Raw genomic sequence first — 22767 nt, forward strand, 5'->3', positions numbered from 1 at the left:
TCATTTTTACCTCTTCGGTTGTGCCCTCACAGATTTTAGGACATCATTTGAAACTGAGCTCAGCAGTATCAGGGCATCTGACACCAGCGGTTCTCGCATACTAGGGCTGGTGAAAAGACAGAATCGCTTTGGATGTCACTTTCATAGCACAGGGGTTGAAAACCTTAGACGTTTCAAAAATGAGTAAGACATTTTTTTTATTTTATGTTTATTTTATACTTTGTTTTTTTTGTTTTTTGCAATTGCCATAGTCTATTTTCACACTGCATTTTTTAGTTTTGTTTAGTTATGAGCTAAATGAGAGCCCAAATAGAAACCTTTAATATGTGTAAAATCAGCTAGATTTCCTCACTATCATACAGCACTTTTTTTTAGTTATGAGCTAAATGTGTCAAATTGAGTAAGATCATTTATTTAATTATTATTTTTAATTATTAATTGTGGACGTAGATGTTTTGATGGTGCATTTTAGAGGGCACATTGATTATAAGCCTTTAATGAGAGGTATTTTAGGCCACTTGCGAGGATATTCGTCTTCCAATCGAGCCTCGCCAGCTGCTCTGAACGTCACTTGAGGCTGTTCTGGTTAAATCTTGCTTAAATAAAATCAATGAGGTCTCCATATTTAGGATTCATAGGTTGTTAATTTTACTATTTAATATAAAAAAAAAATCAATTGCAGTAATTCTTCCTCATTGTCACGCTCCACCTGACCAGTTCAATGTTGACCATCTCTCGCTGGGCAAGTTAACTGGCTTCCATTGGCTCACAAGGCGCCACATGTGCACACACTGATTATATTGTTTGGCCTGCTTTTCATAGCTTTTTCTCTCAGAATAACACTTTGTATAATAAAGGAGGTGTTACTGCAAGTAATGATTTATGTAGTCTCGCATTGCCAGACCTTCAGACTGACGGCTGAAGGTCTGGAATTTATGGCAGTTTTCCTTGGCTAAGGCCCGCCCATGAGGCCGTTTGACCAACATGTCAAACTATCAATCACAGTTCGTTTTGTTCAGCGTCACATTTCGTAACAGACTGGTGTGTAAAACTCTCTGACGCATTTTAAAAAACTCCAGTGTTAAGTTGGTTCTGATAAGTGCTCATCATCAGTAGTAAACACTATGGCTTTCTTCATTTGTGAGGGGGTTTGGTGCCACAGCATCTTTGTTTCCAGGCAGAATGTTAAAGAATGTGACACACACGTCTCCCGGAAATACTGTAGAATTTAACCAATCCGATGACGACTTCTATACTCCCGAAGTGCATCCACTTTTGTGTCCCATATGCATCAGACGATTATCCAACGTTTATCCAACACACTCCGGGTTGAAGAGTTTGATTCATTTTCCGTGATTAACAATGAGTAAAAGTGATTCAGATGATTAATCGTGATTAAAACCTCTGCTGAAGTATGATCTATAGTGACGCCTGACTTGTAAAATACTGTTCGCTGTAAAAACCCTGTAAAAGTTTCTGATATGATGTCATAATCTTTACCACTGAAAAGGGTTCTATAAATAAATGGCCTTCATTTGTTCATACAATGATATACAATCTTTAAACTGATAATATGAATGAGAAAGTGATAAAGTTTACGAAAACACAAAATAGCACATCTGAGACTTAGTAACAGAAATGATCTACAGAATAAAGTTTGAATGAAATCTATGTTAAGCAGTTGAGTCTGAATTAATTGATGGATAAAATGTGTGGATAAGGAGGAAAAATGTAGTTCTGTGATGCTTTGCAAGCAGTGTAATTATGTGAGTTTCTCTCACCTATAATTAATTGTCTTTTGTGTTCATCTTCATTCCATCTTTTTAAGAACTGTGGACTACTCCCCCACTTTCTCCCCAGACACTTTCATGTGCAAAGGGGATTCAGATTTAAGCTTGTGTTTTTTATGTAACCGTTGCTTAGCAACTAAGACGGTATTCTCTGAGCAAGTAAAGTGCCAATAGACACAACGCAGTCCCTCATGTGGATATGCTATATTATAAGAAAATATTTATCTTCAAGGCGTGTTATGACATCAAACTCATTCTTATCATTTTTTCTGCATGCCTGCATCCCGCTAGTGTTTCCATCCCACAGCCATGTCAACATATCAGTGCTGCTCATTCTTTTAGGTTTAATAATTTATGTTTTCTTTTGAGTTCAATTGGAGTAATCTAATGTAGCTTAATGGACATTCTTTGACTATTAAATAATGGAAAAGCCGTGTGAAGTTCCATGTGAAGTTATGCTAGAAATGTAAAGCAAGGCCACAACTGTTACACTAAATGTTCCTTTTAATGAAGACAAATAATAGGTCGCTTAACTCATTTTACAGTTTCCAAAGGTTTCGTTTGAGTTGGAATGACATTTACTTTCACCCTTGACATAGATCAAAAATGGGAGAAGTTTGGTGAAGAATTTTTCCGTTACGAAATTAGAAAAGTTTTCCGCCCTTACTTCTACCAAATTTGCATTTGACCTTTTGAGGAAACTATTTACATAATGCGTTGTGGACATAGAGCGAGTGTGTTTTTGATGGTGCATTTTAGAGGGCACGTTGATTATAAGCCTTTAATGAGAGGTATTTTAGGCCACTTGCGAGGATATTCGTCTTCCAATCGAGCCTCGCCAGCTGCTCTGAACGTCTCTTGAGGCTGTTTGGGTTAAATCTTGCTTAAATAAAATCAATGCTGAGGTCTCCATAATTAGGATTCCTGGCTTGTTAATTAAACACCGCTCTGGAGGAGAACGTGTGTTGGAACACCTCTTAAACTTCCCATCAGGGACAAGGAGGTGCCGCCGGGGACATCCTGATGTGTTTTAGATACTTGTCTGTCCTAAATACATAGTGTAGCAAAACTTGCCTCATTTCACCTGCATTGTAAGCGATTTTTATTTAAATGGCTCCTTTGTTCAAATTATTTAAAAGAGCAAGGACATTTTAGTGAATTTCTCTGAATTTTAATAGATCTGTGCTTTTGTTAAAGGATTAGTTCACCCCATTGGAAAATAAATTCAGAATGCTTGAGGCACCAAAAACTATTTTGTGTTCGATGAGCTTAAAAGTCTTTTTTCTCTTATAATCTTTAGTCAGATGGTAAACATTGCAACCGGATTAGAGTTGAACTTGAGTCAAAATCGTGAGTGAAATGTTTTATGAATTGGATAAAGTAATTAACTGAAAAGATTTGACTCAAAAGAATGATTGGGCATCACCAATTTTAATTAAATTCTGTAGTGGTTCATTTGTCCCTCGTGCTATGAACTGACAAGATTTTCAACAATCTTTCACAATAAGCTTCATCTTCTCCTCAGCAATCTTCTCCTTTCTGTCCCTTACTCTTACTTTGTCGCTCATAGTGACTCATATGGTGGTATGTCACACAGTATCATTCTCTTTTCCATTATGGTGAATCACATCACTTGGTTGGCTCTGGTGAACCTGACATTGATCCACGCTGGCCCATTTCACTGCCTGCAGTCTCACTGGCTTTTATTTAGCCAGTACCCTGTGCAATGCCGCCCACATCACTGGAAATCCTTCCAGAATTCCTCCTTCTATGGAAATCTATAGTTGTTAGCCAAAGAGCTTGTTAATTAGAGCCTGACCTGAGTTTCCTGTGGAGGAAGTGTAAAGTCAGGTAAAATAGAGTGCAATAGAGAACACCTACTTTTTTCACAGCTTTAGTTACGAAAGTATTTTTTTCCATTCATTTTCTTCATAAAATGGATTGGATTGTGTAAAGGGACAGTCAAATTTAGTCATCATTTACTCACCCTCAGTTTATTCCAAACCAAGTTTCTTTTTTTCTGTTGAAAACACAAAAGAAGTCACTCACTATTAAGAATATGGGTAACCAAACAGTTGCCCACTGACTTCCATAGTATGGTAAAAGTAGATGTCAGTAGGGACCATCAACTTCTTTCTTTTTTTTTTCAAAATATTTTTGGTAGCACTTTATTTTACAGTCCTGTTCCTCATGTATATACTATGTACTTATTATAGTAATTACAATAACTATTTAATAACTTAGTACTAACCCTGAACCTACCCCTAAACCTAACCCTACCCCATGTAGTTACCTTGTATTACCAGAACTTTCTTAGATAAATACACTGTAAGTACACTCTAAGTACATGTTAGTACACGTACTGTAAAATAAAGTGCAATCATATTTTATTTTGTGTTCAACAGAAGAAATAAACTAATACAGGGTTGAATCAACTTGAAGGTGAGTAAATGATTTTAAATATAAAACCAGTCTGCTTGGACATAGACGTAGATGCTGCTGACACTTATAGTAAGCTCTTCATCGTCTACAGCTGGTAATGAGGACAGATCAATCCCGCTGTCGACCACTAAGCCAGTCTGCTATTGTCTGTACTTAACATTAATCACACAGAGGCCAAGTGTGGGCATGCATTATTGAAACGGTTGGTTTGTTGGTTCATTCATTTATGGAGGCATTAATTTGGAATGAGAGTTTCAAATATGTCTATGAAGACACCTACACTGATAGCCAGTCTCAGTCTTCAGGCTAATGAGATGCCTATTTGTTATTGTACTTGCTCACATTTTTCTAGCATTGTCTGTGGAATCAGGGCACAAATTAGACTTGTGTCTGAGGGGCAGATAAGCCCGGCAACTCGTTACCACTAGTTGGAAAACTAAATCAAACACAACTCGGATTAGTAAATTGTGTATAATGCAAGACTAGCATTAATTGAGCAATTTATTATAATCATGCCGCATTTGGGGTCAGAAAGCCAGTCATAGACGGACCCTTAATTGCTCAGACTGTGAGCGGGCAAAAAAGATGAATAGCCTGTCTGCTCTGTGTCCTCATCCGGGGTCAAAGTGGTCACAGAGTGTGCCTGGAATTTAGCGCTCCACACACACATTTTCTCTCAACTTTCCTATTCTCAAACATGACCTTGTGATTTTGCCTAAAATTAGCGTAACCACGTATTTGGCGACCCTTGTACAGTTTTTGCACATGAAAGGGAACGTCCTCTGTTTTAATTGACTTGAACATGCATTTTAATCTCTGAATCTCCAATGTGTGGAAAGGCTGCCATTAACTAGGAATAATTCAGCTTCTCCTTTAGTGACAGTTGGACCTCCTACCTGTCTGATGCATAAGTAGAGGCCAAAGGCCCCATCAGTGCAAACTTCATGTGCTTTGTAACTTTGATGCTAATTAATGTCACCACATAGCAGGCCGTTAATTACAGGCTTCATCAGTACAGTGGGAGTGGATTCTCTGAGAACTATTTTGTATGCCTGACATATTTGCCATTTAATTTCACTTGGCTGTTTTATCATTGGTTTCCCATTATTATATGTGTTTCCCTGCAAACAGTTATCATGTTAATCTTGTTTTTCAGTGAAAATCTGCAAAGTTGTGAACAAGATGCATTTACTTTAGAAGCACTAGCCATTCAAAATGTTGAAGTGAGTTTTCAGCCTTGATAATAAGAAATGTTTCATGAGCTCCAAATCAGCAAAATAGAATAATGTTTGAAGGAAAATTGTAATTTTGTCATCATGTTTTTCTGTATAATGGATATCAGTGGAGTCCAAAACTACAAAACATTTGCAAAATGTTTTCTGTTTCACAGAATAAATTCATTTACATTTACATTTATTCATTTAGCAGACGCTTTTATCCAAAGCGACTTACAGATGAAGACAGTGGAAGCAATCAAAAACAACAAAAAGAGCAATGATATATAAGTGCTATAACAAGTCTCAGTTAGGTTAACACAGTACACGTAGCATGGGATTTTAACTAATATAATAAATAAAAAGAAAACAGATAGAATAAAAAAAATAAAAGAATAGAGCAAGCTAGTTAGAGGTCTTTACACATACACACACACATACATATACAATTGCATACTAAATGAAAAGAAAATAGAATACAAAAAGATTAGAAAGGTAGTTAGATTTTTTAAAGAATAGAAATAGAATAGTGAGTGTTAAAGTTAGAGGGTCAAATAAAGATGGAAGAGATGTGTTTTAAGCCGATTCTAGAAGATGGCTAAGGACTCAGCTGCTCGGGTTGAGTTGGGAAGTTCATTCCACCAGAAGGGAACATTTAATTTAAAAGTCCGTAAAAGTGACTTTGTGCTTCTTTGGGATGGCACAATCAAGCGACGTTCACTTGCAGAACGCAAGCTTCTAGAGAAGCTTATAAATTCAGTCATAGTTTGGAACAACATGAGAGTGAGTAAATTATGATTTTGTGTGAACAATTCCGTTTAAAAATGTTTTTACTTGAAAACAAGACAAAAATACTGATTATTGCAAAGTCATGTAATGCCACACACATCACAGTGCAAAATTTATCTGTAATCTTGCAAAATTAATTGAAAGCATTACTCCATTGGCCAATATCCCTTAGAGTCTGCCAGTAGTTCTGATTCATAAGCAAGTTTGTCGTAGTATAGTTTCCTTCCTGCTGTAAATTTATGTATCGCTCCTGGCTTGTTTTGTGGCAGATAGATTGGTTTAAGCATCTGTGTGAGTTATTTGTTTGCGCTCCATTTTTGGTCACAAGAAAAAGGCTGACATGGAAAAAAAATGTTCCTTTATTTATTTCCTTTTTTTTTTTTTTTTTTTTTACCTTGTCTCTTATGACATGTTTGCAGTACTGAATGAATCACACTGGGTAGCATAGAATGACTGAATTAATTATCATCCATAAATTAATTTGCAGTTCTCACGTATGCTCAAAAATTCATCACATAGCTGACACTCAAAAAAGCCTTGAGACTTAATATGGAACGACACTAATAATATAAACTGTGACAGCCTCTCAGAATTAGTTCTAGAGATATTAATAACGTCATAGATGATCAATTTATATCAGCCATAATGATTTGTTTACATGCCCTGTTATAATAACCCTTGAGTCTATTAGCATAGGAATTGCTCCGCAGATCCAGGTCTAAATGCTGAAGACCTCTGCGAGCATGATTTATTCATTAGGAATCTTTCCAGGGTCTCGACAGCATCGATCGACACTTTCATCGCTTCACCCTGAACACACTCTCATCGTCTCCTCGTGCTGCAGCGGTGACGCAGTCTCTATATTCCACTGCTGTATTCCCCACACGTCTCCTATCCAGATATCGATCAGGGGCCAATATGTTACTTTCATTTCCCCCTACTCGTGTTGCAGCTAAAAAAAATGACTAATGTCATCTAAGCACTCCATTAACTTGAAAAGAGAAGGAGGAGTTGGGGAGACCCCATCCTGGCAGACGGCTATCAACACAAGTCAGATGCCATCAGCATGCTTTCTAATGAGACACCGGAGGAAAAAGTGTGACGTCTTTCTGTTTTTCACAATCGCTAACAAGATTCAATTTGAAAGTAAGTGCACTTAAAGAAATAGTTCACCCCAAAAAAAAATCTGAAAATTTACTCACCCTCAGGCCATCCAAGAAGAAGATGAGATGTCTATTCTGAGATGATAGAACTGATTTGGACAAATTTAGAATTACATCCCTTGATCCTCTGCAGTGAATGGGTGCCATCAGATTGAGAGTTTAAACAGCTGATAAAAACATCACAAAAATCCACAAGTAATCCACAAGACATTAGTTAACGTCTAAGCTGCGTGTTTGATGTTTTTTTGCTTCAGATTGTGGCTTCCGTCTGAAATGTCCTCTATCCATAATTGCTTTCTCTAGTGAAAAAGTAACCTCATCTGAATCAGGAGAGAAATATATATAGATGAAGCACTGTTTACAAAAGCGAAACCCATTTAAACGGTTCTAAACAAATATGTTGATGGATTTTGAAGTGAAAGGACAACGGGAAGGACTTTTTCACTGGAGGAAGTATTATAATGGCATTTTGTCTAGAAGTTTTAAAATTAAAACACCTAATGAGGGATTTGTTTCTTACATTATGCAGCTTTTTGTTTCACAAGACATTAATTGGTGGACTAAAGTTCTGTGGATTATTGTGATGTTTTAATTAGCATTTTCTTTAGAACTGTTCAGATGAAGAAATTTCTTTATACAATCTTGAATGGCCTGAGGGTGAGTACATTTTCAGCAAATTTTTCATTTTGGTTGAACGATTCCTTTAAAAGAATACACATTGTATGCAGACAGATTGGTTTTAAATGTTTTCCAATCGAGTGCTCAAACAACAGGTTGGGCATTCAAACGATACAACGCTAACAAAACAACGCTGACATTAGCGCTGGCATTTTAGCAGACACTAAAGCACTAGTATCTGACCGGCCCTATTATCTGATAAAACAACAAGCTGAAGTACAACTTAAGTATATAGCACAATTGAGCTGTTTAGGTTACACTTATTTGTCTTTGCTGACAGGCTTTGTTGTCAATAGAGGTATATAAATATATCTTCTTGTGATCACCTTTACCTGCCATACCATAGCAAAGGACAGACCACTTTTATGTATAATTCAGAAAGCTAGCCTGTTCTAGGCATGGATCAGTAGCACTATGTAAACCTGAGCAGATAAGTCACTAACGGTTCTCAAACCTGTGAGGCTGTTCTCATATGTACAGCTGTCAGCAGGGACTATGATCAATAATTCAAATGTAGTGAATCAGACGTCTCTCTGGAGAGCTGCTGTGTCCTCCCAGGTGTGCTTGAATTTTTCATACTATTGTTTTTAGTCCTGCTTTTCACGCTTTGGTCGATTTGAGCCTCCACTCTCTGGGGATTGATATATAGAGAAGATATAGTACATTACATTTTCCATAAGTTGCAGGCGGTTCAAAATCCAATTACTCTGATTTCTAATGAAGTGTCAATGCTTGGTTGCACTTTATTTTACAGTACATGTACTTACATGTACTTATAGTGTACTTACAGTGTATTTATCTAAGAAAGTTCTGGTAATACAGGGTAACTACATGGGGTAGGGTTAGGTTTAGGGGTAGGTTCAGGGTTAGTATCTAGTTATTACATAGTTATTGTAATTACTATAATAAGTACATAGTATGTCCATAAGGAACAGGACTGTAAAATAAAGTGCAAATCAGAAGCAAATTTGAGCACATGTCTGTGCTGGCATATTCAGGGAGCATATTTCAATACTCAAAAATGATTGATCATGGTAATATTAATTGTTTGATTTTTTTTTTTTTTTTTTTACTAGGTGTTTTCTTTAACAAGTAACAATGTGATATTTTTAGTCTGTTGTTCTGTCAGTTGATTGTAATAAATATTTGTCATTCTCTCTCTCTGTAAAACTTTCAAAACCTCACATAAGGCTTTTTCAAAGTGGCATTCAGACTTTGCTTTGACAGCATCCCCTTGCCAATTGGAATATATACATGACCAAAATGCACATCCGTAATTGGCAGCTTGCTCCGGCTCACAGACCACTGAGTAAAGCCAATGGGGACCCGTCATGGTGAAGCCTGGGTCCCATACTGGGTCCCTTACCACCCGGTCAGCTGGACTGGAAGTCTGTGGCGGAGCTGGTTATAAGCCAGTATATGTGACAAGGAAACTAATACGATGTACGGACCTGAGGGAGACAGGTCACCTAAGCATCTGCCATTCTCCAAATGTCCCTTCACTCCACAAGAATATTAAAAAGCAGCTGGATGAGCAAAGGATCATTTCCTCCTTTTTTGTTCCCATCAATATTTTTGAACCTTTTATAGAGGTTTCAATTACTTATTGCAAAATGCCTCTGCGCCGGTTGTGTGAATGTGTTTGAAAAGCTTCTTGTTGTGCCATTGTGTCTGTTGGGTTTCTTTCAGACAGATTTTGTAGCTTTAATATTTGATATAAATCCAACCTTATCTCATCGGCGTGCTCAGCAAAGCTCCCGAAGTCAAATAGATGAGGGCCTAGTACAGCTGTGATTGGAAGTCTCCATCAGGAGATTTCACAACTACATGAAAGATGTTTGTGTTTAAAAAAAAAGAAAAGAAAAAAAAGAAAGGAAACCCTAGATTTAGCGTAATATTAATATGTTTTGACTCCCTTTAGAACATTTATACTTAAGAATTTGGCAGATGGTTTTATAAAAAAAAATTGACTTGCCAAATGCATAATGCGTTTAAACTAAAGCATTCCCTGGGAACCAGACCAATGACCTTGGCTTTGCTCTACTATTTGAGCTACAGTACTGCTAGGAATAGTAAGTTGGACTTTCACACTCATTCAGTAGTTGTGTGATTACATTGCATTCTCAATAATGAAGGACCATTAAACGAGGTAAACGAGAAGGTGCGCATTGTTTTGCAACCTCAATATTTAATTCCATTGGATGACTGAAATGTCATTAAATATGTGAATGACTAAGTTGTCAATCAAAGCAGATTAAGGCGCAAAAGCTTTCATGGATCTGCATTTCTGCTGTCTTTGCTGTATTTTGTGTTTATGTATGACTTACAAACCCTAATCACTGGACAGTGGACCGTAACACTGATAATTGCCCAGAATTACTGCACTTGACATTCAGTGAAAGTGGATTCGGTTTGGTCTTGAGTAAAAATGACTTAAATGTAAAAGACCGTTCTCACAGGCACAGGGACTTACAAAGATGCATCTCGAGTGCACTGAAATAAATCTTTGAACATCAGTACAAAAGAAGATGAGATGACAGTCTATTTAGGAATAATAATGAAATGCAAAGAAGCAACCAAATGGGAAGAGTTAAGGCGATTCATCAGATGTTGGCTATCTCACGTTTCATTACCGAGACGCCAGTCATTCCCTCTTCGTTAATGCACATACTGACAGCTGTAAGCTTTGGATACCCAAAGGGCAGAGTAGGCACTTTTCTTTTTTCTCAAAGAGAGGAGCTTGTGCTGAATAACATTAATAAATCACTCTCAGTCACTGCCAGCTGATACCTATTGCACAAAAGTTTGTCGACAGATGCAGGAGAGCCTGTTTTGCTCAATTAAACACAAAGGACAGAGGTCAACAATTAGCAAACTAGCAGTCCAGATCCAGACCCATGAGGGGTTCCTGTGAGCTAGGAATCATTTATCATAAATTCATATCATTAAAATTCACATGGAGAAACAGCATCTGAAGTGGAATGTATGTTTGATGTCATTTGCTTGTTTTTGTTCATTTACCATACAACCAGTCTAAAAACCACTCTAAAAACCAGTCTAACTGAAAGCTGAAAGTCATTGTTTTAAAGTTGATAAAGCTTTTTTGGAAATAAGTAAAAATACATTTGAACAAAATTAATTATTTAAAATTCTGTTACTTTTTTTTTTGACTATTTATGATTTTCATTCCTTCAAAATGTAATTTCTGCTAACCTGAACATTAAATGAATCTGACTGAAATTCACTTAACTTCAATTTCTTAACTCTACAGCATATTGGTTCTTGAAAGTGTACGTTATTATTAGACCTTGATTAATCAAACCTTTGCTGGCAGTGAAATTTCAACTGAGTTATTGAATACCCCCGACTGAGGCCTTTTGAAATATGCTGATCTTTGACTGTAGCAACATTGAAGTTGAGCATGTTTTGGTTGTGAAAAACAATCAGTTTAAAACTTAATTGTAACTGCTCAGAATGTCAAAGTGCACTTGAGAAATCAATCTAGAAAACTAGAAATCAAATCTAGAAATCAATCTAAATATCAATACCACGACTGAGGTGAGACCCTTGAATAAGGCACTGAACCCCCAACTGTTCCACGGGCACTGCAGCATTGGCTGCCCACTGCTCCGGGTGTGTGTTCACAGTGTGTGTGTGTTCACTGCTATGTGTGTGTGCTTGGATAGGTTAAATGCAGAGCACAAATTCAGAGTATGGAACACCATACTTGGCCACACGTCAATTTCACTTTCAAATCTAGTGGCTAGCTGTATAAGGTGAACCTTGTTTTTGTTTTGATGCCTATTTCTACAAAATACTCGTCTATCCTTCAGTGGCAGGTGGAATTGAAATGTCAAACCCTGTGACCTTTCCTCAAGATCCCCTGAGTGGGTTTCTGACCCTTAAAGAACAGCTTGGATCATTAGTATCCAGCTAAGCCCTCTGTAACATTTAGATTGCCCTGCGCACCAGTCAATCCCTTCTGAGTAAGCAATCATTCAGATCTGCAGGAAAACCTACCCTGCACTGTGTATTGGACTGTAAAGGCCTGAGAAGCACTTAACTAGATACATTTATCCTTAGGAACCTGCAACAAATCATAGCTGTTGCTTTTCAAATGTTTTCATGTGAAAACATTACTTCAAAGAGCACTATTATTTTAGTTTACCTCAGGCTTTATTCGCTTTCTGCAATGGACTGTAGTTTCTTATTTCTATGTGTTACTGATATTTACACCTAACATCTCAGTGTGATAGAGATATGGTCACAGCTAAACTACCCACAATCCCCTTCGTTATTGACTAGTTTTGAGGGTACTTTAGTGTAGAACCTTTTCTGACTCTAAACAAATACCTCTAATTTCTAATCCAAAAGTCTCTTCAGAGTGCTAAGATGTTTCTCCACAGTGTGTTCTTATCAGTTTTCCCGTTTACATTGTGGGATAATCCAGCAGTTTTTAGACTGTTGTCCGGTGCCCCAGGATCTGTGGGGGATCTGTTAGATGTCTGTAAAAATATGAAATGAAAACAAATTTTCAAAACTGTCAAATTTAACTAATTTAATTTGTTCTTAATTAGTTTTGCATCAGTCATCTTTTTGTTCATTGTGGTTTGTGAGAAACTATAACAGTATAAAAGTATACAATTATTATATTTATTCTGCAGAGTGCTACCTTAATGCACAATACATTTTTCAAATATATAGTGTAAATTTTATGTATAATAAAAATATATACACTATTGTTTAAATGTTTGGGGTCTTTAAATACAATTTAATTTAATTTAATTTAAAAAAATCTTTCAAAAAGGAGTCTTTTACAGTCTTAAAAATTAAGGTGCTTCACAATACCATAGAAAAAACTTTTTAGAACCTTTAACATCTGAAGAACCTTTCTGTTTCACAAAAGGTTCTTTGTGGTGAAAGAAGGTTCTTCAGATTCTAAAAAGGTAAGGAAGAGAGAGTTTCTTTAAAGAACCGTTGAATGAATGGCATCTATGAAAAAAAAAACAGTTAAAGAACAACATTTTGTAACATTATAAATGCATTTACTCTCACTTTTGTTCAATGTGATGCATTTAGCTAAATAAATATATTATTTAAAACAAAAAAAAGTTACTGAACCCAAGCTTTTGAACACTACTATATTTGACTATTTTCCAGAATGTAATGTTTTTAATATATTTTTGCTGTTAGAACCATGATCCATTCATGTAGTTTTGCAAATAACATATGGTATTTATAATATCACCACTTTCCCTCACACAGTACAAGTAGCTTTTAATATTTTAGCAAAGGAGTCAAGGAGTCCTTCGCATCAAAAATTGAAACTACTGGATTAAAGCACCAAAGAAAAGCACATAATGGTCTCAGTTAGGTTTAAAAATCCATTTATTTATTTATTTATTTATTTATTTTTGTATTCTTTGTCAGTCTCAGTTCTTGTTGAATGGAGGAATTCAATAGAGCTGTGTGGAATAGGGTGGAGGTATAGAGCTGTGGGAGGTCATTTTCAAAAGTCTAATATCAAGAAAAACCTCTGAAGGAATACTGGTGTCTTGTGTTGTTTTTGACTAGTTCTCTGTCTCCCACTGCTTCTAAAAGACTCATATTTCAGCATTTCCAGCGGATATTACAGAAGGCAGTCTATTGAAATATTTATCGTCACAGCTGACCTCACACAAAGAGATCCGGCGTTCAAAGAGATTTTTCCGTCGCATTATTCTGACACGCCTCGTCACTCCTAACATTCCACATGGAATTGTCTGTTTGCTCTTTATTCTGTTCATCAGGAATGAGAGGTATTCTCTTGAAAGAGACAATGAGAAATAAGACTGCATGTACTCTTTAAACCCTATATGAAAAATCAAGTTCTCCAGTCCTACCAAACCCACTTGACTGATAGAGTAATACTATATCATTATTGCATATTCGCCACAAGGCAGTTGTTGCAAGAAATTCAATTTGCTTAAACTCATGAAGGCAACTATTTATCAGATATTATGAAGATTCAACCAGGCTCTGGGTATTTCAGTGCGCCATTGACTTCTGTGGATATCTCTAAACTGCCTACAAAGCATTTTCCCCACGCCAGTCATGAATAGAACTGCAGTGGCCTTCTGCGGCTCTTTGAATCATCGCCCACAGCATTGTCTTTTGACAGCCATTGTCATTCAAATGGTTTGCGCACTTCATTTAGTGATAGTTTGGCACCTTTGATATTGAGCTATCAGTTCATTATCATGATAATGCTTCTTTAATACAATTTATTTGACTGATCCATCATCACCTACACAAAAGAATAGGAGTGAGTAATGAGTTTCTGCAATAGTGCGAGGCTGATATAGGTGGAGGATGAACAGAGAGCAGGGGCGAAGCTGAGGTGGATGTGAGTCCCCCTTCATTCCTTGGAGATTTTTTTTCTTTTAATAACATCTTTTTGAATAGAAACAGTATCTTGGCATCCGGAGATATGGGTTTTGTGTTAAGCTCTTCGAGAAAAAATTGACACTTGAACATGCCATCATACACTATAATCAAACTTGGAAAGTGCATTTTTCAAGATCAAGACGTGTATATAGTACGTGCAAGCTAGTTTTCAATGATTTATATAATTAGGATGTAGTTGACAAACTATTTTGTCAGGCTATTTATGATAAATCAGCCACAAATCTGATATTAGTGACTTTATCATTTTCAGTCAATATTTGATATTTAAATGTTCATTCTAATAATCTTTTTCCATTCTTCCTATAATGTTCAGCATAGTCAGGTTTGGATTTGGGAAGGGGAAACTGATCCATGACAAGCAGTTAATGCTGTATACTGTATAAAATTGCTGTATATTCTGTAAACAGCTCTGATATGCAGTAATCTTCTGCTTATCGCTTTCGGGATTCTTCCCACCCCTTGCATAGTCTGTCTGTACCTGTTTCATGCTGCTTAGTTGCTGATCTTTGTATTCCATCTGCCCCTTGTGTGCACTGCATCATGGTGCTGTTTAATGATCTGAGAACAGACACTGGCCTTTCACGCTGATCCAGAAGTCATTCCCCACCCAAATCCTAATCTCGGCAGTCGTTAAAGAAACTCTCAATCACGTCTCACCCCTGCTGACAAAACTCGCATCAATTTCTATTAGTGTTCCAATTCATCGCAACGGCAGTCCCTCACACTGTCATTTCAAACACTAGTGCGCTACATCGTTAATGGTTTAGTGCCCTCGCTGGTGAACCAAGTAAAACTTTCCTGGTGAAGTACAGTCTTTCCAATGAATGTATGTTACCGATTCCCTAACGAGCATTGTACGCGTCTATAACGGAAGTGGAAGGTTTCTGATGAGGCGGAGAGTGTGTCTGTGGAAAGCTTCTGCTCTGGGCAATGGATTGCTTCAGGCTGACAGTATCCACACACACACACACACACAGTGTGCCAGTCAATCACACAGGCCTTGAAGCATCGTCTCAGGCTTAATGTGCAGTGAATGCAGTGCCTATTGATTTCCTCTGTTGTCCGTGACTATAAATACAGATTAATAAACAACATTTTTCCAGCCGTTGGCAACATCCTGTCCACTGGGAGAGAACTCAAACTGAATTTCTGAGGGTTGAGAGAGATGATGGAGACTGGACTTGAGCTTTTGATCACTTGCACCCATCAGGACACTGAACTCAGGCCCAAAGGGTCTCATGTCTCATATAAATGGTATTCCAGTCAGTCAAAAACCAGACAGGAAGTAGACTGGTGCGGAAGTAGAATTTATGTGTAGGGGTCCAAAATGTTTTGAAGTCAGAAAATATGTACTGTATATATAATTAAAGGTAGTAATTTAAGTATTTATAATTAAATAAAAATACTAGTATTCAGAAAAAGTGCATACAATTGATCAAAAGTGACAGTAAAGACATGTATAATGTTTCAAAAGATTTCTATTTCAAATGCTGTTCTTTTAAACTATATACTCGACATTGATAACAAAAAGAAATTCATCAGATCAGCATATTAGAATGATTCCAGAAGAATCATGTGACACTGAAGACTGGAATAATGGATTCTGAAAATAAATAAAAATAAAATGCATGAACATAGAAAACGGTTGTTTTAAAGTCTAATAATATTTCACCATAGTATTTGATCAAATAAATGCAGCCTTGGAGAGGCTGAGACTTCAAAAACATTTTTAAAAAACTTACCAGCCCCAAACTTTTAAATATGTATATTTATTTTACTTTATACATTTTTCATGTTTTTATATATATATATATATATATATATATATATATATATATATATATATATATATATATATATATATATATATATATATATATATATATATATATATATATATATATGTGTGTGTGTGTCTGTCACTCATAGCCCTGGTAGAGCTGCCGTGTTAAGTTTAGTACTTGCATGGTCACACTATTTTACATAGCCTCTTGAGACTTTTTGTAGGATTAGATTTACATTTTTTTTCTGCTTGGGGAAAAAGTATATCACCTGTGCATTTTTTTTTCTTCCCACTTTTTGCAGTTTTCAGCTCGAAATTACATTTGCCCACTTTGTTTCTCTAAGGATTAGTTTATCATGCGCAGGTGACGCTCATTCACCCATACACACGCTAAAAATACATTTGTAATATTAATTTGCTTCTGTTCCCTAAATCTAGACTTAAGGATTTCACTATTGCAGACCAAACATAAAGACTCTCTAAAATGGTAGCTTTGAAGGATTTTTAAGCTTCTGAACCCACACAATATCCTTCTGTACTCCATCAATGCCAAAAAAACTAAACTCTCTCCATTGGAGGGTCCAGCTTTTGGCTGCCTTAAGCTTTTCTCCTTCCACAAGTTTTTCTGACCCTTCTCACTTTTACCACAACTCCTAATCACAGAGAAGATTGTTTCGATTCATCAATGCCATCTGCAGAATAGCCATACTAATGATACTCTGTAAGTGCTGGGTAATGCAAGTGAGAATGTTTTTTTTTTTTTTTTTACGGTCAGCATTCCTCCACAATGAATTGGGATGAGGTCCATTTGTTCGTGATTGTATCTGAAACACATGAGGTGGGCCTGTTTTGAGAGTACATCAACTATGTTTCATTCATATCTTTTCATGAGATACAGCGCTTTCATTATTAAATATAGGTACGAAACGGATCATTTCAACAGGAAATTTGATTTACATTATTGATTTATAAAACTGATATTTTCTCTAGCCTGTGAATTTTTTATTTTCATCCATTTTTAATTTTTTTTCCACAATTTGCCAAATTACATTTGCCCACTTTTACATTTGTCCACTGATCATGAAATCTAAATATAAATGAATAAAATAAATGTTTCAGTTCAATTGCAGCCTCTTAGTTTAAATTACAAATGCAGACAGGAATGCAAAACCCAAAATGTTTTTATTTATTTAGCTTGGAAAACTTGGTCTTCAGCATTTATAACTCTGAAACCACACTGGCACTAATGCACATTTAATTGGCTTTCTCCAAATTAACTGTACACAAGTGCCAGTGTGTGGATATGCTGTGGTGAATACTTAATGTAGTAAGCAGGATAAAATTAAGAACAATTGATATTTGATTTGCTTTCAATAAATGTTTATGTGAGTTTTAAGCCATCAACCAATGTACAGTATTTGCATAAGCCTTGCATAAAGCATTTTTAAAAGATTTTTAAATGACACTGCTGTTTGCTTGTTTCAGTTACACAATGCATAGGCTGGAATAGAGACATAAGAATCGGCTAATTTCATATATTAAAGCATCGAGATCCACCTTTATCCAAGAACTGTTTATAAATGTATTCTTTTATTATGACTTTTCTCATGGTCCTTTTTACTCTTCAATCCACTTAGCGATGATTAATAATGTAGCATGTTTTCTCGTTTACTAGCGGCTTCAACAGAGAAGCAAAGACTGTCACATCTGTAATGGAATGCAAAAGGAGTTTAGCATCAGCAAACAGCTGAAGAAGGGGATAATTGCAGCTTTAGTTTTATCCAAACAAACTAGGCCTATACAATTAATCCATCTTCTTGCTCACCATTATCTTAAAGTTCATTTAAATGCCTAGGCACACTACCAGAAATGCACTGTGACATCATCTGCCACAAGCCCCTCCTCCTCCACAGAGGAATCTTGAACTAGGTGTCTTGAGTGATATGTTGTGTTGACAGGTATGGCATTAATAAGGAAGTGCCGGGGCTACTAGAGACACACTGATTGACAAAATGCTGCATCCAAGCCTGGCAAAGTTGACCTCTTGCCCACCTAGGAAAAATCGACCTCTGTGTGTATGTGTGGGTTTTGGCTGACGCCAGAGAGATAGAAGTCAGCAGTATTCATAGCAATGCTCCCAGCAGACAGAGCATTTGTCTGTAATCGTCTGTTTGTTGCATATAGATTCATTCCTGCTAAAAAAAAAAAAGAAATGCTGAAACCAGCTTAAGATGGTCTCTCAGTCTGGCCAAGCAGGTTTTATTTTGTATTTAACTAGCTTAGCTTGGCTGATAAATGCACATAGTCCTTATGGTGTGTCTTAATTATTTTCATAACCTTTTTGACCCTTCATATAAGGTTTATATCTAGAACGGAGAAGGCCAGCGTACTCCTGCACATGATCTTCCGAACACTCCAGACTGTATTATTTCACTTTAGCTGATATGTTTGTTATGTTTGGCTGCTTTTGTGGCACTAATGTGATAGGAAAGGGCAGAAAAATAGTTTTTAGCTTAATGATCCTGTATTCAAACAGAATTATAGCTGGGCTAAGCAGTCTTGATATTCAGAAATGTCTGTAATGTGTTAAAGTTTAATGATAATGACTCTCTAAATTGTCCAAAGGCAACGGGCGGATGGCACTTCGGTGGTATAAAAGGGAAAAATGAACTCTATAAAGCCTTGTTCTAAATAGTCCTTTCATTTGGTCTTAGCGGCAGAAATATTTCAGAAATGGACTATCTCAGCAGGGTTGGATGCGGATAGATTCATTAAAAATGTCTCAAATGAGTCAGTCCTGAGGGGTTTAGCAAGTTGAATGTGAGGAAATAGAAAAGGCTTTAATCAGGGCGGACACCATGATGTAAAAGAAATCAGAGATTTGGGGTTTGACATACAGTCAGTTCATTTATCAATGGGTTGTATTGTTATGTGCCATGAAACACAAAAAAAGGCAAATTAATATAACACACACACACACACATCATTTTTTGTAGTTGTTTATTTATTTATTTACATGGAATCTAAACCTTAGACATGTTTTGGAATCTGAAGACAGGACAACCTATTGATTGAACAGAACTTGTATCTCTAACGGCCTCAGTTTTCATTCTCATCAAATTCAATATACTGTAGCATCTGTGGAGGATTTCACATCTGCCAGCATGTGCTCAAAGGTCAATGCCAAAGAGAAATCTCTTGTACTCTATGCCCAGGCACCTTTTCATTGTTAGGAGTAATTTCCCAAACTTTGAGACTGAAAGAAAGATCTATTAAATTAATACTTCAGTCTGACCACAGTTCCACGGAGTAGCTGAGTCAATACAGACATATTATATTCTAATAGAAGAGCATTAGGTTAGGGGTCAGTAAATCCAGTATCCAGTCTTTATTTATACAGGTAGCTATAATGGTAATGATTGACTCATTCTGTCCATTTATTTAACAGCCTCTGGGCACCAAAAATGTTAAGCTTTGAATAATGTACTGCACTTTACAGCTGCATTTTATTATGTACAATTACTCATGCACAAATGCCATTATTTGATTTTGTAACTTGTAAAGTTTTTCAACAAATTGCTTATTTCAGTTTCATTAATATGCATCAAGTCTTTCATCTGGCTTTTTCATTCCATTAGTAACCCAGCAAAGCACAGATTTGTGAAAGGTCCTCTTAGATACGGGGTATTTTCAATCCATAATGAAGGTTTTTAATCAATACCGTGTAACCAAAAGTTTCTGCAGAACTAGGCAGACATAAAAAGCAGAAATGTGATTTCAGCCATTCGTCACCATTGACCCACTCCTGAAAATGATGCCATGACACAACAGGGATATTATCGACTGAGCCAGGCTCAAAACTGAGTATTTTTAGTATTTAGTATTTTATACAATAAAGGTGATCATAATAACAAGAAGTAATGAAATGGCTTACAATCAATATTTTTAAAACTTGTTATTAACGTGATCTTTTATTCTATTATTTTATCATGTTCATTTCAGTTTTGTTCGTTTGTTTTGTTCTGTTTGTTCTTTTCATTTCTGTTGTTTTGCTGTTCTGGTTAGTTCATTTCTGGTTTTTTTCTTTTGTATATTTTTGCAAATATATACATTAATATAATACTTTATGCATGTTATGTTGATACATTTCTATTAACATTTAATCATTTAGCTGATACTTTTATCCAAAGTGACTTACAAATAAGATCGATAGAAGCAATCAAAATAACGAAAGTGCAACAATTTGTAAGTGCTGTGAAGTCTAAAAAACATATTTCTAACACAGTACAAGTTTTTTTATTTTTTTATTTATTTATTTTTTAATAATAAATAAAAAATAATAAAAGGCGGAATAGAAATAGAATAGAGACAGTGGATGTTAAAGGGTTAATTTAGTATTATTATTTTATAGTAAATTAAAAGAAAACATAAAATAAAATAAAAATTATAATAATAAAATGAAGGTTTATATATACGTTACATGGGGTCTTTTTGTCATCATCTTATGCACTGGCAGTCCGTAGTCTGAAGAACTGCTATAGATAATAAAATGCACTGTGGAATGAGGAAGAAAAATAGGATTTTGCAGTGTAACATGTCCTAATACAGAATAAGTCACATTAGTTGGTGTGTAAGTGTAAGCAGGTAACAGGAGCAGATACAGAGATAGAGTGAAAAAGGGCACTTAAAGAGACTTCAGTTAGCAACATCAGTTCAGGTGTGCAGCCGGCCGTGAAGCCTGAGCCGCTGGAGGGAGAGGAAGAAAGAACAGGCAGTGCTGAGGTGGTTTCTGTTAAAGGGAATGGAGAAGGATGAACGCTGTCTGACATAATGATGTGGAAAATGTCAAGCACCATTTCATATCTCCTGTCAAACCTGTGGTAATTGACACGCAATGCACGCAATTCCTCACGGAAGTGACATACCGGCACGCTCCACGTCGGCATCAGGTGATGCAAGGAGCGTGATATGACAAAAGAGCCATTTATTTATGATGCTCGTGTTGAAAGATTGGTACACTGCCCTTGTTCCATTTTCACAGGTACACGGAAAACTCTCGTGGCATCAGAGGAACTCACAAGGCCCACGTTACCGTGCAGAGTAGGCTGATTGATGGTGGTTGTGAATCTCAGCACTCTCTCATCAAACCAACATTGTTAGCTTTCCTCTTCCCTTTCAGATCCGAGGGAAAATCATGATTCAGTGTGTTGTTCCTTGCACTGTAGCTACATGAAATTGCTACCTGTCACTTCCAATGCACATTGATTACGGCAGCAGCGTGGGCCGTGGACAGAGGGGGATTATTTGTCTTTAAAAGCCATTCAGTGGATGTGGCGCTTTCGCGTGGTGCGTGTCAGTGTTTCAGAGTTAATTACAGATGAGCAGTAATAGCTGCGAGATGCTCGGTGAGTCACGAGCCACAGACGCAGTGACACACTCCGCACGCTTTTGTCGTTGGAGGCCTGCACTTCACCACCCTCGGCCACTTACAAAGGCAAACATGTCAAGCCTCGATATTAGCTTGGACCTGATGAAAGAACGAGCTTGGAGAAGCATAGCATCTTTTGTGTTTTTGTCTTGCAGATCCTTCGCTCCACCACCGACAGAAAGCAGTGGTTTCTGATCTCACTTTCCAGAAAGGCATGTCGAGCTTGATGGACTTTGGAACTCCAGATTCTTCACTTGACAAAGGTAAGATCTCCAAATTTTTCAGTGCTTATCTTCCACAGGCTGTGAACACGCATAGCTCTGGGAATTCATCACAACTCTGAAAGGCAAATAAAACGAAACGATTGTCCTTTGGACTCCTATGTGGTTGTGAGGAGAAAAATGTATGCAACTAGAGAATTGCACTTCTACAAATTGCGAGAGAGTTACCTTCTAAGAAAACAAAAAAGCTTTGTGTGATTCGTGTAATGTCGGTCGCTGCGGGGAGGCGTCATTATGAAGTGTATTGATCAAACTGGGAATTGAACAGAATCTCTTAAGTCATATTCTAGACATCCCATTTTCCACACATAATGACGCCTGTTACTCTCTATTGCCTTTCCTCCGGAGTGCTGTCCTCCTAAATTATAATCTTTATGTCTTTATCAAGCCAACATCACAAAGAAGCCAAACTACCCTCGTAGGAAGATAGAGGGTCTTCATTTTAACCAGTACCAGGAATAATTTTCGACTTCTCTCAGGTTGATGGCCGTGACATGCGTTAGCATGTGCTTTTTATAATAGCATACACATACTAATATATATATATATTTCATATATATATATATATATATATATATATATATATATATATATATATATATATATATATATATATATATATATATATATACGTATTAGTTTATGCAGTCACTTCTGCTCTTTTTTTCTACTCTTATGTTAATTTCTATTTTATTCTGTTTTCTTGTTTTGTTCTGCTGTTAATTTCAATTCTGTGCATTTCAGTTTTATTA

General features: G+C 36.5%; 1 protein-coding gene across 7 annotated transcripts in view; it reads left to right on the plus strand.

Annotated features, from left to right (window-relative positions):
- kaznb (kazrin, periplakin interacting protein b) overlaps positions 1 to 22767 on the plus strand; it is a 133242-nt gene that overhangs the window by 80738 nt on the left and 29737 nt on the right. For 6 of the 7 annotated variants that reach the window (XR_003293263.1, XM_026275622.1, XM_026275628.1 and 3 more), the window contains one exon: positions 21890 to 21997. The exons of the other annotated variant lie outside the window; for it this stretch is intronic. Coding sequence is in view for 5 of the 6 variants with exons in the window: in XM_026275622.1 (XP_026131407.1) it covers positions 21890 to 21997 (108 nt within the window). In the remaining variant the exon portion in view is untranslated. The remainder of the gene's footprint in view (positions 1 to 21889; positions 21998 to 22767) is intronic. 7 annotated transcript variants of the gene reach the window in all.

Source organism: Carassius auratus, chromosome 11 (assembly GCF_003368295.1).
Source record: "Carassius auratus strain Wakin chromosome 11, ASM336829v1, whole genome shotgun sequence".
Taxonomy (NCBI): Eukaryota; Metazoa; Chordata; class Actinopteri; order Cypriniformes; family Cyprinidae; genus Carassius; species Carassius auratus.